Source organism: Neoarius graeffei, chromosome 24 (assembly GCF_027579695.1).
Source record: "Neoarius graeffei isolate fNeoGra1 chromosome 24, fNeoGra1.pri, whole genome shotgun sequence".
NCBI lineage: Eukaryota > Metazoa > Chordata > Actinopteri > Siluriformes > Ariidae > Neoarius > Neoarius graeffei.
The window spans coordinates 39,921,784-39,938,763 of NC_083592.1; the positions used below are offsets into that span (position 1 = coordinate 39,921,784).

Consider the following 16,980-nt stretch of genomic DNA (forward strand, 5'->3'; position numbering starts at 1 on the left):
AATCAGGTTCTAATAAGCCCAAATAGCAAAGAGAAATAAAAAATGCATGTAAAAAAACAGCTTGGGCCTTAGGAGGTTAAATACAATTCAGCTTAATTAACTAGAAGTTGTATGTAACATATTATTATTATTATTATTATTTGCAATTATCTATATCATCTCATCCCATTCTCATTATCTCTAGCCGCTTTATCCTTCTACAGGGTCGCAGGCAAGCTGGAGCCTATCCCAGCTGACTACGGGCGAAAGGCGGGGTACACCCTGGACAAGTCGCCAGGTCATCACAGGGCTGACACATAGACAACCATTCACACTCACACCTACGGTCAATTTAGAGTCACCAGTTAACCTAACCTGCATGTCTTTGGACTGTGGGGGAAACCGGAGCACCCGGAGGAAACCCACGCGGACACGGGGAGAACATGCAAACTCCACACAGAAAGGCCCTCGCCAGCCCTGGGGCTCGAACCCAGGACCTTCTTGCTGTGAGGCGACAGCGCTAACCACTACACCACCGTGCCGCCTATCTATAGCACATGTAGCATTATTACATTTTAGTATTACATATCATTATATTTAGAAACCTTTAGCTTTATATTATTCTATTCTTCTGTAATCTTTTTGTCCTTTGGCTTTTATACATTGTAACATAGGATATGTGATTTTATCTCATGTAATACAGATCTATTATTATTATAATACCCCTGCTCCGAAGGAGGGGGGGATACTGTTTTTTTTACCTCTGTCCATCCATCCGTCCGTATCTCCGTCTGGCCGAAACACCCTTTTTCTCAGCAACCACAAATCATAGCCACTTGGTACTTGGTATCAAGCTTCAGCTTGGGGTTCTATACTGTGTATACCATTTTGAGGTCTGTTGCACATCGACTTCCTGTTTACCAGCTTAACGTATTTACGAAACATATAGCATGGATTTACAAAATTTTTGTAACATTTTTCTCAGCAACTACGAATCACACCTGCTTGATTCATAATAAGTGTCCTATTCCTTCGATTGCTTGCATTCTGATATAAGCGAGAGCGGGGGTCTGCGTAAGTGAACAGTAGCTCACAGTTGATCTTATTATTATTATTATTCTCATCTCATCTCATCTCATTATCTCTAGCCGCTTTATCCTGTTCTACAGGGTCGCAGGCAAGCTGGAGCCTATCCCAGCTGACTACGGGCGAAAGGCGGGGTACACCCTGGACAAGTCGCCAGGTCATCACAGGGCTGACACATAGACACAGACAACCATTCACACTCACACCTACGGTCAATTTAGGCCCTGTCCACACAGCAATGGATTCAGGTGACTCCGATACAATTGCTTATCGTTTAGGCCTGGCGTCCACACGGCACCGGCGTTTTGGGTGCCCAAAACGCAATCTTTTTGAGAACGGGTTCCAGAGTGGAAAGATCTGGCAACGTTGCCGTTGCGAAGTCGTCTGGATGAGTAGAACGGATTTGTTTACAACCACATGACTGTCAGTGCTTCACGCCGGGTAGAAGTGTAACGAACTCGATGCGAGTTGTCAACAAATCCTATAACTTGGTTCATGAAACACGCTTACAAAATATTTTCACTGTGAATATTTATTGTGTAATGGTGCAAAGTGAGAGAGAGAGAGAGAGAGAGAGAGAGAGAGAGAGAAAATAGCCCTTAGGGCAGAGTCAATCCCGCCAGCAAAAATAGGGAAAAAAAGGAGCGATCTCACCTCTTCAGATGTTGGTTTAAGTCCTACAATACATTCCTCAAAAAGGGCGTAGAACAACAAATTAATCCATCAACGTGTAGCATTCAATTTATTCCGGACCATTAAAGACGCTGCCTTCCGCGTAGAATCATACATCATCCTCGCCGCCATATTGGATAGGTCAAAGCGGAGAATAAAGATGCCTCATTCATGTGCTGCGTTTAACTGTACCAACAGGTTTACCGTCCAAACGAGATCACATGGGATTACCTTTCACAGGTGAGACTGGAAAAATACTTTTCATTGTATTTGGTCATTATAACGTAATTTTACGAACAGATTTTCCTGACTTTGTGGCTAATATGAAGTCTCGCGCATAATAGTTTATGCGCATGCGTCCTTACTTCATCTATTGTTCTGGTGTCTCCGAAGGGACCGTCTTACAGCGCCCCTAGAGATGTTGCATGTGTATTGCATCGTTTTCAGCAAGCGTTGCGTTGCCATATGGACCTGATATTTTATTGATCGTTGCCCATTTGGACACAATATTTTTTTAAATAACATCTCATTGCCGTTGTCGTGTGGATGTAGCCTTAGGTGGGGTTTACATTAGACCGTATCAGCGGATCATCAGATTAACGTTTTTAAAATGATTAGTGTGCACACAGCAACACCAACACACGATTTGTGTGCACACAGCAACACCAATACACGGATACGCTCGGCTCCGCAGGCATCCTGCGCTCCAAATCACTCCGCCCTGAACAGCGAGTGCCCTCTGGAGGGTGCGCACTCCGGCCCTGCGCAGCTCACAGAGCGCGCGAGTGAAGCGCACGAGCAGTGATTCGGGACTGAGCCGCTGTGTGTGTGATCCCAGCGCATATCACTTACCACTTGCAAGTGGAAGGATGGCAAGCCTAAAGACAATCATAACTACACAATGGGCAGTATTTGCATCAGTATTTGCAGTATTTTCATACTTTTATACTCTTTAATGAAAGGTGATACAAGGCGGAAGTCCACGCCGTTTTTCAGCAGTCGCGTCACATGACCAACGCCAGCGAATCAGGAAGGTGGATGTCACAGTGACGTTGTCCAATGACGACGCCAGCTAGAGCTCAGCACAGTGTATCCGCGTATTCTCAATGTTTACACAGCACCGGACCAGACACGATCTAGACTGAATACGTGGACCCTGGCGGATTCCCGTTTCCCGGCGTTTTAATGTAAACGGACAGTGCATCCGCGAAGAAAACGAGACAGATATGGTCTAATGTAAACTTGGCCTTAGAGTCACCAGTTAACTTAATCTGCATGTCTTTGGACTGTGGGGGAAACCGGAGCACCCGGAGGAAACCCACGCAGATACGGGGAGAACATGCAAACTCTGCACAGAAAGGCCCTCGCCGGCCACGGGGCTCAAACCCGGACCTTCTTGCTGTGAGGCGACAGCGCTAACCACTACACCACCGTGCCACCCTATTATTATTATTAAAGTGAGCTTATTTGGGAAAGAACTGCTCCCCCATGTGTTATTTGTCTAAAAAAAAATACACCTTTTTTTACATAAAATGACGTGTTACCTTCTTTCCCTGGAACAGGAATTGTTTATTATAAAGTTCAGACATCTTGGCATGTACATGAAGAGTACAAACTATTTCAATAAAAACACTCAGGAGCACCTCTGATATTCTGTGATGGAGCGAGAAAGAGGCTTTTTTTTTTAAGGTTCCTGCACGACTCCTATTCAAATCTATTGAAATCCAAAGACACTGTTCTGCTCAGTGGAATGTGCTGGTCTCGGACCAGAGGTTTATTCAGCACCATGAACAACTTTCATTGATACCTGCTTATGTTATAGGATACATATAAATCCTCTAGTGGGGCTCCGTTACAACAGCAGCCTTTTTTGTAGAAAGGAAGGAAGGAATGAAGGTAAGAGGTTTTCTCCATGTCCTTAGAACAACAGTGTGTTGTTATATGGTTTCTTATTGAAATCAGGACCACCCAAAGGGCAGCTTGTCTTTGGTTCATTTTTGTGTATGCAGAATTTATACACTTACAAATGAATAGATTAATAGACCTACTGTAAGAAAAAAAAACTGTAACTAAAAGATTTAAATTACTCAAAATACAGCAGATAAGCTACAGTACATATAAAAGTAGCAACTATCAAGTATCAACATCATCACACAAATACCGATTCTAAACATTACCATTTCCATCTACGAATCTTTTCAGTTTATTTTTGCACTAGCTAAATCTACTGACATTATCTCCAAAGTCTTACAAAAACAAAACTCAAAAATATCATTTTTAAAGGTTGAACTCCTATTCGATATCTTAAACATGAAAGAATTTCTTGGTGCTTTCTCAATTTGTAATATATACAAATTATTATCAAGTAACCGGAAACACTTTCACTCCAAAACATACTCACTGGCCGCCTTTATAAGGTACACCCATCCGCCTGCTGTTTTGTGCAGTTATCTAATCAGCCAGTCGCTTGACAGCAGCACAATGCATAAAATCGTAAAATCAAGAGCTTCAGTTAATGTTCACTTCAAACATCAGAATGAGAAAAATCGTGATCTCAAAGTGTGACTTTCTTTCACTGTAGCATGGGTGTTGGTTTGAGCCAGATGGTCTGGTTTGAGTATTTCAGAAACTGCTGATCTCCTGGGGTTTTCACACACAACAGTCTCTAGAGTTTACCCAGAATGGTGCGACAAACAAAAAACATTGAGTGAGCGACAGTTCTGTGGGTGGAAAAAAACGCCTTGTTGATAAGAGAGGTCAGAAGAAAATGGCCAGATTGGTTTGAGCTGCCAAGAAGGATATAGTAACTCATAACAACCATGGTGAGCAGAAAAGCATCTCAGCATGTAACAGCATAAAACCACATTGGGTTCCACTCCTGCTAGCCAAGAACAGGGATCTTAGAATCAAGAACAAGTTCCTATTAAAGTGGCCGGTGAGTGTACATGCTAAGCTATTCAGCTAGCAAACACAACTGATTGTTATGATATACAGGACTGCATATTGACTAGTTAGGCTATGAAATAAATTTTTGAGGATATAACCATGCAGGGCGGCACGGTGGTGTAGTGGTTAGCGCTGTTGCCTCACAGGAAGAAGGTCCGGGTTCGAGCCCCGTGGCCGGCGAGGGCCTTTCTGTGTGGAGTTTGCATGTTCTCCCCGTGTCTGCGTGGGTTTCCTCCGGGTGCTCTGGTTTCCCCCACAGTCCAAAGACATGCAGGTTAGGTTAACTGGTGATTCTAAATTGACCGTAGGTGTGAATGTGAATGGTTGTCTGTGTCTATGTGTCAGCCCTGTGATGACCTGGCGACTTGTCCAGGGTGTACCCCGCCTTTCGCCCGTAGTCAGCTGGGATAGGCTCCAGCTTGCCTGCGACCCTGTAGAAGGATAAAGCGGCTAGAGATAATGAGATGAGATGAGATAACCATGCAGATGTTGAAACTTCACGTATGACAAACGCAAGCTAATGTAACAGTAGTTAAGTAGCTCGCTAGTCAGCGAGCTATGTGCTAATATACAGTTACCTTCAGTACAATACAGCAAAACTGACATTTATTCATGAGAGCAAATGCAATTTAATAACGAAAAATGATGATATATCAACAGTTTTAATGAGCAGATGTTTATCGTCTCTGATTCTAATGAGGGCATTTCTAACTTGCAACACGTACAGAAACCCAGATGTTATAGTACATCTTGGCCTCTGATATAATTATCAAATTAAAACACAAACTTCGTTTAAACTCTCCTGTATCCTACAGTGTTTGGCTTGGGGAAGCCATGGCCTAACAGTTAGAGAAGAAGTTTGGGGACCAAAAGGTTGCTGGTTTGATTCCCTGGACCAGCAAGAATAGTTGAAGTGTTCTTGAACAAGGCACCTAACCTCCCCAGGCTGCTCTGGGTGTCTTGTATGTTGCTCTGGATATGAGCATCTGCTAAATGAATGTAATGTTTTTAAAAAGCATCAACTACAACTACTGTATTTCCATTTTTGGCTGATTTACTACTTCTTTTGCCGTAGCTTTTAATAGGGAATGATTGATAACCGCAAACAAGCATCCGGACCACAGATAATGATCAGGAAGCAATCCATCTAAAGACAAAAGGTCAACTGTGTACACAGAGGCTTTAGACCACAGAGGGTCAGTGGCAAGAATCCAGTGCATTGTTACTGCTCCGTTGTTTGCTGATCTTCTCTCTTACAATATCAGTTTCCTAGTAAAACTAACTCGCATGGACCAGAGTCCTGGTGAACTCAGAAACATACAACCCCAATTCCAAAAAAGTTGGGACAAAGTACAAATTGTAAATAAAAACAGAATGCAATGACGTGGAAGTTTCAAAATTCCATATTTTATTCAGAATAGAACATAGATGACATATCAAATGTTTAAACTGAGAAAATGTATCATTTAAAGAGAAAAATTAGGTGATTTTAAATTTCATGACAACAACACATCTCAAAAAAGTTGGGACAAGGCCATGTTTACCACTGTGAGACATCCCCTTTTCTCTTTACAACAGTCTGTAAACGTCTGGGGACTGAGGAGACAAGTTGCTCAAGTTTAGGGATAGGAATGTTAACCCATTCTTGTCTAATGTAGGATTCTAGTTGCTCAACTGTCTTAGGTCTTTTTTGTCGTATCTTCCGTTTTATGATGCGCCAAATGTTTTCTATGGGTGAAAGATCTGGACTGCAGGCTGGCTAGTTCAGTACCCGGACCCTTCTTCTACGCAGCCATGATGCTGTAATTGATGCAGTATGTGGTTTGGCATTGTCATGTTGGAAAATGCAAGGTCTTCCCTGAAAGAGACGTCGTCTGGATGGGAGCATATGTTGCTCTAGAACCTGGATATACCTTTCAGCATTGATGGTGTCTTTCCAGATGTGTAAGCTGCCCATGCCACACGCACTAATGCAACTCAATACCATCAGAGATGCAGGCTTCTGAACTGAGCGCTGATAACAACTTGGGTCGTCCTTCTCCTCTTTAGTCCGAATGACACGGCGTCCCTGATTTCCATAAAGAACTTCAAATTTTGATTTGTCTGACCACAGAACAGTTTTCCACTTTGCCACAGTCCATTTTAAATGAGCCTTGGCCCAGAGAAGACATCTGCGCTTCTGGATCATGTTTAGATACGGCTTCTTCTTTGAACTATAGAGTTTTAGCTGGCAACGGCGGATGGCACGGTGAATTATGTTCACAGATAATGTTCTCTGGAAATATTCCTGAGCCCATTTTGTGATTTCCAATACAGAAGCATGCCTGTATGTGATGCAGTGCCGTCTAAAGGCCCGAAGATCACGGGCACCCAGTATGGTTTTCCAGCCTTGACCCTTAAAGATTCAGAGATTCTTCCAGATTCTCTGAATCTTTTGATGATATTACGCACTGTAGATGATGATATGTTCAAACTCTTTGCAATTTTACACTGTCGAACTCCTTTCTGATATTGCTCCACTATTTGTCGGCGCAGAATTAGGGGGATTGGTGATCCTCTTCCCATCTTTACTTCTGAGAGCCGCTGCCACTCCAAGATGCTCTTTTTATACCCAGTCATGTTAATGACCTATTGCCAATTGACCTAATGAGTTGCAATTTGGTCCTCCAGCTGTTCCTTCTTTGTACCTTTAACTTTTCCAGCCTCTTATTGCCCCGTCCCAACTTTTTTGAGATGTGTTGCTGTCATGAAATTTCAAATGAGCCAATATTTGGCATGAAATTTCAAAATGTCTCACTTTCGACATTTGATATGTTGTCTATGTTCTATTGTGAATATAATATCAGTTTTTGAGATTTGTAAATTATTGCATTCCGTTTTTATTTACAATTTGTACTTTGTCCCAACTTTTTTGGAATCGGGGTTGTACACAGCATATAGAGTTGGACGATATGACGATATAATATCAATGTCATTAGATTAGATTAGATCGAACTTTATTGATCCCTTTGGGAGGGTCCCCTCAGGGAAATTAAAAGGGATCAATAAAGTTCTATCTAATCTAATCTAATGACATTGATATTATATCGTCATATCGTCCAACTCTATATGCTGTGTATGTTTCTGAGTTCACCAGGACTCTGGTATGCATGTCCATGCGAGTGAGTTTTACATTATAAATTATGTAAATTATGAAGATGTGATTTTTCAAATGTTTTTTAACTAGACTGTTCATTTTGTATTATTTAAAATGTCAATTTTTGTTACTGATTTTTTCACCTTTTCAGTCATGAATATGTTTGTGCTTTTTATTAAATAAAATTGCTATTTTTAAAAAAATTAAAAATATATTTTTGTAGATGTTAAATAAATCATTGAACACTACTAATGCATGCTTAATGCGACATGACTGTAACGCTGGCAGTTTGTGAGAAAACCTACATACTCTATATCATGTTACATATCGTGTATCGTAGAAATGCCTTCTTGAAATGTCATGTGATAGTTTTATTATATCGCCTGCCCCTAACAGCACATTTCACATAGATGAGTGTGGCTTTGTGTAACAGAGCAGTATTTCAATCAGCAGTTCTTTCAAGGACTGCTGACTTCAAATATTTGACTGAAACTTCCTCTTTCTATTTTGATCGTGTTCAATCCCTGCCCTCATCCCCTCATCCCTTCCTGATCCCTTATCCCCTGGAGTCATCATTACGATGTGTTAATGCTAGCCATCCAACTGACAGAAATGCCTCCTAATACCCCCCACTCCCCCCCCCCCCCCCCCACACACACACACACATTCAGACCTCTCTGTAACTCACACTAGGCAATTAGAGCTGAGTTAGAATAAGCCATTACTGACACATAGGGGCCTTCGTTCCTGTCTCTACAAACACGCTCATACACAAGCTGGATATTGGCTCTGACTAGCAGCCAGCAGTGTCCTATGGCTCTGTGTGCGTGTGTGCGTGTGTGTGTGTGTGTGTGTGTGTGTGTGTGTGTGTGTCTTATATACTATTGGGGACCGAATGTTCCCACAAGGATAGTAAAATCTGACAATTTCAACCTTGTGGGGATGGTCCCCATAAGGAAATTGCTGTTGTGTTTATTTTTAAACAAGAAGAAGAAGAAGAAGAAGAAGAGGCAGAAGAAGAAGAAGAAGAAGAAGAAGAAGAAGAAGAAGAAGAAGAAGAAGAGAACAACAACAACAACAACAACAACCACAAAGTTTCCTTTTCAGTACTGAGGTAAAGGTTAAGGTTAGGTTGAGGTGCAGGCACAGCATAAATTAACTGCAATAATAATTATGTCAATGGAAGGTCCTCACAGAGATAGTGAAACAAACGTGTGTGTGTGCACACACCATGAGCGTGTGTGTTTTCTGTGAAAGAAAAGTGGGTGCTGATTTGAGCTGACAGTTCTTACTGAGCAGGTTGAGGATGTGTGTGTGTGTGTGTGTGTGTGTGTGTGTGTGTGTGTGTGTGTGTGTGTGTGTGTGTGTGGGAGAGAGAGAGAGAGCACTTCAGTGAAAGAGAACTCAGTGCTGATGTGAGCTGACAGCTCTTGCTCTGTGTGTGTGTTTGTTGGTGTGAGCTGACTGAGCAATCTGAAGATGATTTGTCGGTGTGTGTGTGTGTGTGTGTGTGTGTGTGTGTGTGTGTGTGTGTGTGTGTGTGTGTGTGTGTGTACACTCATATGGGCATGGACCTCTTTATGGTGAGTCCTTGTAATAAAAGGAATATGTGACAGTTTTGCCCTTGGGAAACATTGTCTAGTTCCTTTGAGGGTTTTTTCCCCCCTCCAAAATCTGTTTACCTTGCCTGCAACGGAGTAAGTGGGGTGAGGTATTGTAATCAGTGCGGTTTGTTTCTTTGTTTGTTTGTGTGTCTGTCTGACTGTTAACAATCTAGCGTCTAGACGGTTGCACCGATTGACTTCAAATTTTCAAGATAGGTGGGCAATGGTCCGTAGAATCCCTGATTAAATTCTGGGGGTAATCAGGTCAAGGTGAAGGTCAAAGTTACCGGAAAGGTCAACCTTTCGGTCAAAATAACATATTTTTCATTATAACTCAAAAACGGTTGCTGACAGACAGATGTTTACTATTATGAGCATATAGGAACTCCCATATGGCCTTTCATTTGGTACCATGTTCTCTGACCTTGAGTGACCTTGAAAGGTCGAACTCAAGGGCACGGATTTTCAGAGGGCTGTAACTAGAAAACGGTTGATGGTAGACAGATATTTACCATTATCAACTTATAGGAAGTGCCATATGGGCTTTCATTTGGCACCATGACCTTTGACCTTGAATGACTTTGAAATGTCAAACTCAAGGCTATGGATTTTCATAGGACTATAACCTGACAGCTGATGATTGAGAACTATTACCATTATCAACATACAGGTATAAAATAAGTGCTGCCAGGCGAGGTTCATTTGGCCTGGCAACACTTGTTATTTAAAAATTTAGCATAACATGGAAACAAAGACTTGCACATGTAGTTACTCAGGACATCAGTATAAGATCAGTACTGAGTATTGTTCAGTACATAGAGCTCTGATATTGAAATTGTAGTGAAAATGGGGGAAAACAGGATTGATAAATCCCAAAAGTCTGCTCTCAAAAATGACCTTTATGAGATATAACATAATGGTGACTATTATTGTGGTACATACATACATACATACATACATATATATATATATATATATATATATATATATATATATATATATATATATATATATATGTGTGTGTGTGTGTGTGTGTGTGTGTGTGTGTGAGAGAGAGAGAGAGAGAGAGAGAGAGAGAGAGAGAAGTGAACCGAGTGTTGTTAATGTAGCCAACCCTTACTGATCGGTTTGAGGATGCTGCTGCTCGTCTCCTCTGTGGGCTCCGTCACCTTTTCCTTCCTCTCCTTGTGAGTGGTGCGCCGGCGATGGCGTCTCCGTCGTCTGTAGCTCTTAGGTACATGCACGCCGATGTAGATGGTGTGGTGGCCTGTGACAGAGATGAAGAGGAAAATAAGACAGAGATCTGAGCTAACATTCCCAAAAGCAAGAGAGCACCAAAAATACATGTTAAATACAGTAGCAGAACAAGAATCACATGGCACATGTTGCTCTCTCCCAGTTTATATCTTAATCTTACAGTATCTTTGAGAAAACAGTTTCACGCCATTTGAGACAAGACACCATGCCATAGAGTCCAAGAACATTTACTCTCTCAACTGCTCTGGAATCATATGATGCGTTTAACTTCTTCGCCAGTGCTCCCCAGATATTCTCAGCATGAAAAAAACTAACTTTAATATAATATAAAACCTTTTACACTTGTTTATCCCCACAATAACCAATTCTGAAGGAGGAAATGATGTACGAGACCTTGAGGTCAGCAGCTGGGTGTCAATTGTTTCCTCATGGTCCACTGGGAGAGCCATTTGTGTTCTGACCAAAGTGAGGATGTAAATAAATGCCAACTACTTCCTTCATACAGTGTATACAGGAAATGGCTTTATCACTCAAGAAGACATCCTGAAAAAAATGGTCTGCTCCTTGCTAAAAGGGTCTGCACCCGAACATCTAAGGAAATGTTTTGACTGCAGAGAGAACACCAGGCTTTAGCAGGTAACAGTGAACTTTCAGTGTTTAGGTTCTTCTCATTGAGGCACGTTCCATCTTTTAAGTCATCCTGCTTGTAACCTTTGAGGACATACAGAGGGAAACTCCGGACACACTCACCACTCGGTTTTGGCAAGCGAGTCAGAACGAGATGATGTGATGACTATTTGACCTTAGAAAAGCTAAAATGCACTTTTTATTAATTATTCAAGCATATTCCTTCTGGAAGTTTCTTGTCATCATAAATGCAAGATTATTTATCACACCAGCTAGCCTCTGCATAAACAAATATTATTCCCGAAGCCATGTTCAACCTAGGCTTTATCTTTAATTACAGAACCTATGTTTTGTTTGTGCTGCTTTTACAAAATTAGACATTTGGAGAAATATCTATCCTAATTATATAGAGGTACTGTAGTTGCAGTGAACCATGTGTACTGTAATGTGTAGTGCAACACACTACAGTAAACAGTGTTCATGTCATTAAATAAATCAGGTCATAAGTGAAATAAAGCTTGTGACTGAAACTTTATCAGGGCTCATTTTCATTGTTCAACTTTCATTCCAGGGAAGAAGAAGAAGAAGAAGAAGAAGCCTTTATTTATCACACGTACACTCAAGCACAGTGAAATTCCTCCTCTGCATTTAACCCATCTGAAGCAGTGAACACACACACACACACACACACACACACACACACACACACACACACACACACACATGCACACACAAGTGAGCAGTGAGAACACACACACACACACACATAGTTGGGGGTTCGGTACCTTGCTCAAGGGCATTTCAGCCATGATACAGAGGGAGGGGAAAGCGTAATAATAAACACCTATGGTTTACCTGTGCAACATGGTAAAGTGCAAAATACAAAGTTAGGAAGTAAATAAGTTATAATGATAAACAATAAAACGTAAGCACAACATAATACACGAAGGTAGACTTAAGTGACAGTTATCAAACGTACACACATTGCTAATATTGCAACTGCACACTGCTAAACTATAAGCATCCATTATTACACTTAATATAGTATGTAATACAGTAATTAAGGCATTAGTTAATTTCTGACCAATTTTTTTTTTTTAATCTTGGATGGAATAATATAGCGATTAATGCAGGCTCAGTGTATGGTTTATTACTTTCAACTAAAGCGATAACTGTTAGTGTTGATTCCTTTTCAATACTTACGTTGCATTAATTCTGGTTTGTTAGCGTTAAACAAGACCGTCAATGATGTTGTAGCTCACTCCGGCTCCGTCTAGTCCAGAAGGAACGATCTAAAGTGGGCCACCTTGCGCAATAAATGTTGCAAGCTATATACACTATATACAAGCTATATACAGAAGCTATATACACCCTAGGAATACCGACCTATTTCCCAGAAAGAATCCAAAATGGAGAGGAATTGACCGAAAAGAAGCGATTTTTGTTGAACTGCTCATTAAGGCATAATTAGTCCATAAGGTCATTAATAATTGTAATTAAGCAAATCTGGGTAGAAGTTATATGCACTCTAGGTACCCCTACCTTCATGCCAGAAAGAATCAAAATTGGTGAAGAATTGAGGGAGAAGAAGCAATTTGTGTGGAAACTGCTCGTTAGGGATTAATTACTCCACATCTTCATTATTAATTGCAATTATGCAAATTTGGGTAGAAGCCATATGCAGCCCAGGCAGACCTACCTTCCTGCCAAAAAGAATCAAAATCGGTGAAGAATTGAGAGAGAAGAAGTGATTTTCGTGAAATGTGGACGATGACAGACGGACAACACATGATGGCATAAGCTCATCGCCTATCGGCCGGATGAGATAATAATGCTAGTTAAGGGAACATTAGTGTCAATCATTACTATTTCTCAGAACTGATTCGCGATGTAGTTCTTGCAAGTTGAAAATGTATAAATAATTTCAAAAAAACATACACAAGGCAACACACGCTGCTAAGAACCATATTTTAACATGACATCATCAGGTGAATATCGCACAATTTTATACATTTACAAGCATTATTACACTTGTTTTGGACTTATCTACCCTTTTCAATCAGATGCATGTATATACTGCAGCAGCTTGGTACTACTTACCACTAAACGACCTACTGTTGGCGTCTGATCAGGGCTGTGTCTCGCTACTTGTGTTGCTTGACCTTAGTGCAGCATTTGATACCACTGATCATTCCATTCTTCTGGATAGACTAGAAAATGTTGTGGGAGTTAAGGGAACGGCCCTCTCCTGGCTCAGGTCTTATCTAACTGATCGTTATCAGTATGTTGATATAAATGGTGATATTTCTAGACGTACCGAGGTAAAGTTTGGTGTTCCACAAGGTTCTGTCTTGGGTCCACTGCTTTTTTCTCTATATATGTTACCTCTGGGCGATATTATTCGTAAACATTGTATTAGTTTCCACTGTTATGCTGATGACACACAGTTGTATGTCTCTGCAAAACCTGATGAGAGACACCAGCTTAATAAAATTGAGGAATGTGTTAAGGACATTAGACACTGGATGCTTATAAATTTCCTTCTGCTTAACTCTGACAAGACTGAAGTACTTGTGCTAGGACCACATACAGCTAGAAGTAAGTTTTCTGATTACACAGTAACTCTGGATGGCCTTTCTGTTTCTTCACGTGCAGCAGTAAAAGACCTCGGAGTGATTATTGACCCCAGTCTTTCATTCGAAACTCACATTGATAACATCACCCGGATAGCTTTCTTTCATCTCAGAAATATTGCAAAGATAAGAAATTTAATGTCATTGCATGATGCAGAAAAACTAGTCCATGCTTTCGTTACCTCCAGGTTGGATTATTGTAATGCCTTACTGTCTGCATGTTCCAATAAGTGCATAAACAAGCTCCAGTTAGTTCAAAATGCCGCAGCAAGAGTCCTTACTAGAACTAGAAAATATGACCACATCACGCCTGTCTTATCCACACTGCATTGGCTCCCAATCAAATTTCGTATTGATTATAAAATACTACTATTGACCTTTAAAGCACTGAATGGTCTCGCACCACAGTACCTGAGTGAACTTCTGCTCCTCTATGACCCGCCACGCCTACTTAGATCAAAAGGTGCAGGCTATCTGCTGGTACCTCGTATAGTGAAGGCTACATCAGGGGGCAGAGCCTTTTCTTACAAAGCCCCACTGTTATGGAACAGCCTTCCAAGTAATGTTCGGGAATCAGACACAGTCTCAGCATTTAAGTCTAGGCTGAAAACATATCTGTTTAGTCAAGCCTTTTGTTAATGGTGTTTATGAGGTAAAGGAGTAGATCTGGAGGGTCCTCAGACATAGAGTGTTTTGGTAAAGTGGGATGTATGGATGCTGTCAGTCCCCACTCGCTTGCTCACTCGAGTTTGTTGACGGTGTAGTGGCTGGCTGCTTTATGTCCCGGGGCTCCCTCATGCCTGTGTTACCTTCTGGCTCTCTCCTTTTAGTTATGCTGTCATAGTTAGTTGCCGGAGTCCCTGCTTGTACTCGGTGCAATATGTATACTGTTCCTACTTATTCAGGTGACATTGGGCATACCTAACCACCTGTGTTTTCTTTCTCTCCCCCCCACCCCAAATCTGTCCCTCTGAGTTACATGGAGTCAACAGGAAATCTTTTGGTGGAGACGGTGGGGACCTCGACTGGCTATTGTAGCCTGCAGGGAATCGGCCATCAGACATTCTGTCGCATGTCCCAGACCTGGTGAAATGTAACTGAATTGTCTTGGCCAGGCCTAAGGGTCCCATCTGCATCTCATCATTGCTGAGGAGTGTGCTCCCATCACCCAATCAAGCATCCAGCCAGAGCAGGTCATGATATACTTTTTACCATATTAACATGCCATTGTGTGTTATGCCTGATGTAAAGACTCTCGTCTCTGCGAGCCTACCACACAGATTTAATACTTGTCATTTTTAGGGCATACCTAACAACATGTTTTCTTTCTCTCTCTCTTCCCCCCCCCCCCCCCCCCCCCCCCCCCCCCCCATCTGTCCCTCTGAGTTACATGTTGATCCTGGGATTGAGATGCTGGCCTCTTCTGCCCCTCGTACCTGCTTGATCCATCCTGGTGCCCTGTGTCTGGTCGGAGTTTTATCGCCCCACTCCTGTGAAGGACAGCCCCATGAGGACAGTTGAGGGTTATACCTGTTAAAACTGTTAATATTATAGTCAGGCTGTCTGTTGTTGCCCAAATGAGGATGGGTTCCCTTTTGAGTCTGGTTCTTCTCGAGGTTTCTTCCTCATGTCGTCTGAGGGAGTTTTTCCTTGCCACCATCGCCACAGGCTTGCTCATTGGGGATAGATTAGGGATAAAATTAGCTCATGTTTTAAGTCGTTCAAATTCTGTAAAGCTGCTTTGCGACAATGTTTATTGTTAAAAGCGCTGTACAAATAAACTTGATTTGATTTGATTATTATGTTACTTATTAGCACAAAGTGCTGGATTTTGCCACGTACATTTCACATTGGTTACAATATACTTACACATTCAACTTGCAAAATATACACCAAGTACAATGATTTTATGCTATTTTTGAACAGAGCTGGCCTATGACCTTTTTGTTTTTTACCTCAATATTTAATATCACAGTAAAATACATGATAACAAACGATAAGTCATGTAAAGTGCAGTTATAGTCAAATAAAACATGGTTCTATTGCTTCACTGATTTTCCATGTTGGACTTTTGAGGCATAAAATGTCTGAACTGTAGAGTATATGAAAGCCACTTAACTATGAATTTTTTATAACCTGCATGGAAAAATGCTCATGAACTTGTGTCAATGCTGTCAGATCATTTTGATGAAAATCCAGCATACAAGTAGGAAACTTTAATCTATACAGTTAACTATTAGTATTATTAACTATTATACAGGCTGACTAATTAGATTTTTCCAAGAGCGCTGATATTTAACGTTACGGCACTGGGACGTTTCACTTTGTATCACTCTGTGTCCTGCACATAAAACTCCGCTTCCTAGTTCGAAACTGAAAAGAAAGGAAGCACAACTTTATTCATCACACACTTGTGAAATTTCCTCTCTGCATTTAACCCATCTGAAGCAGTGAACACACACATGCACACACACGTGAGCAATGAGCACACACACATACCCAGAGCAGTGGGCAGCCATGCTAACAGTGCCCGGGGAGCACCTGGGAGTTAGGTACCTCGCTCAAGGGCACCTCAGCCCAAAGCTGTCCCATATTACCCTAACTGCATGTCTTTGGACTGTGGGGGAAACCGGAGCACCCGGAGGAAACCCACACAGACACGTGGAGAACATGCAAACTCCACACAGAAAGGCCCCTGCCAACCACTGGGCCCGAACCTAGAACCCTCCTGCTGCGAGGCGACCTTACCGCCCACTGTTACTATGATGAAAAGAAAGGAGGGATGCGAGTTTTACTGGACGCACCTTTAACAGGAATGTACAAACGAATGTAAGGTAGCTAGCCAGCTAGCTGACATGCTATAAAATGAATGTACAACCCCGATTCCAAAAAAGTTGGGACAAAGTACAAATTGTAAAAAAAATTAGGTGATTTTAAATTTCATGACAACAACACATCTCAAAAAAGTTGGGACAAGGCCATGTTTACCACTGTGAGACATCCCCTTTTCTCTTTACAACAGTCTGTAAACGTCTGGGGA

General features: G+C 41.5%; 1 protein-coding gene across 4 annotated transcripts in view; it reads right to left on the minus strand.

The window, feature by feature from the left end:
- Nucleotides 1–16,980, minus strand: part of slc4a4a (solute carrier family 4 member 4a) — a 132,277-nt gene that overhangs the window by 83,912 nt on the left and 31,385 nt on the right. For all 4 annotated transcript variants that reach the window (XM_060907225.1, XM_060907223.1, XM_060907221.1 and 1 more), the window contains one exon: nucleotides 10,544–10,690. In XM_060907225.1, coding sequence (XP_060763208.1) covers nucleotides 10,544–10,690 — 147 coding nt within the window. The remainder of the gene's footprint in view (nucleotides 1–10,543; nucleotides 10,691–16,980) is intronic.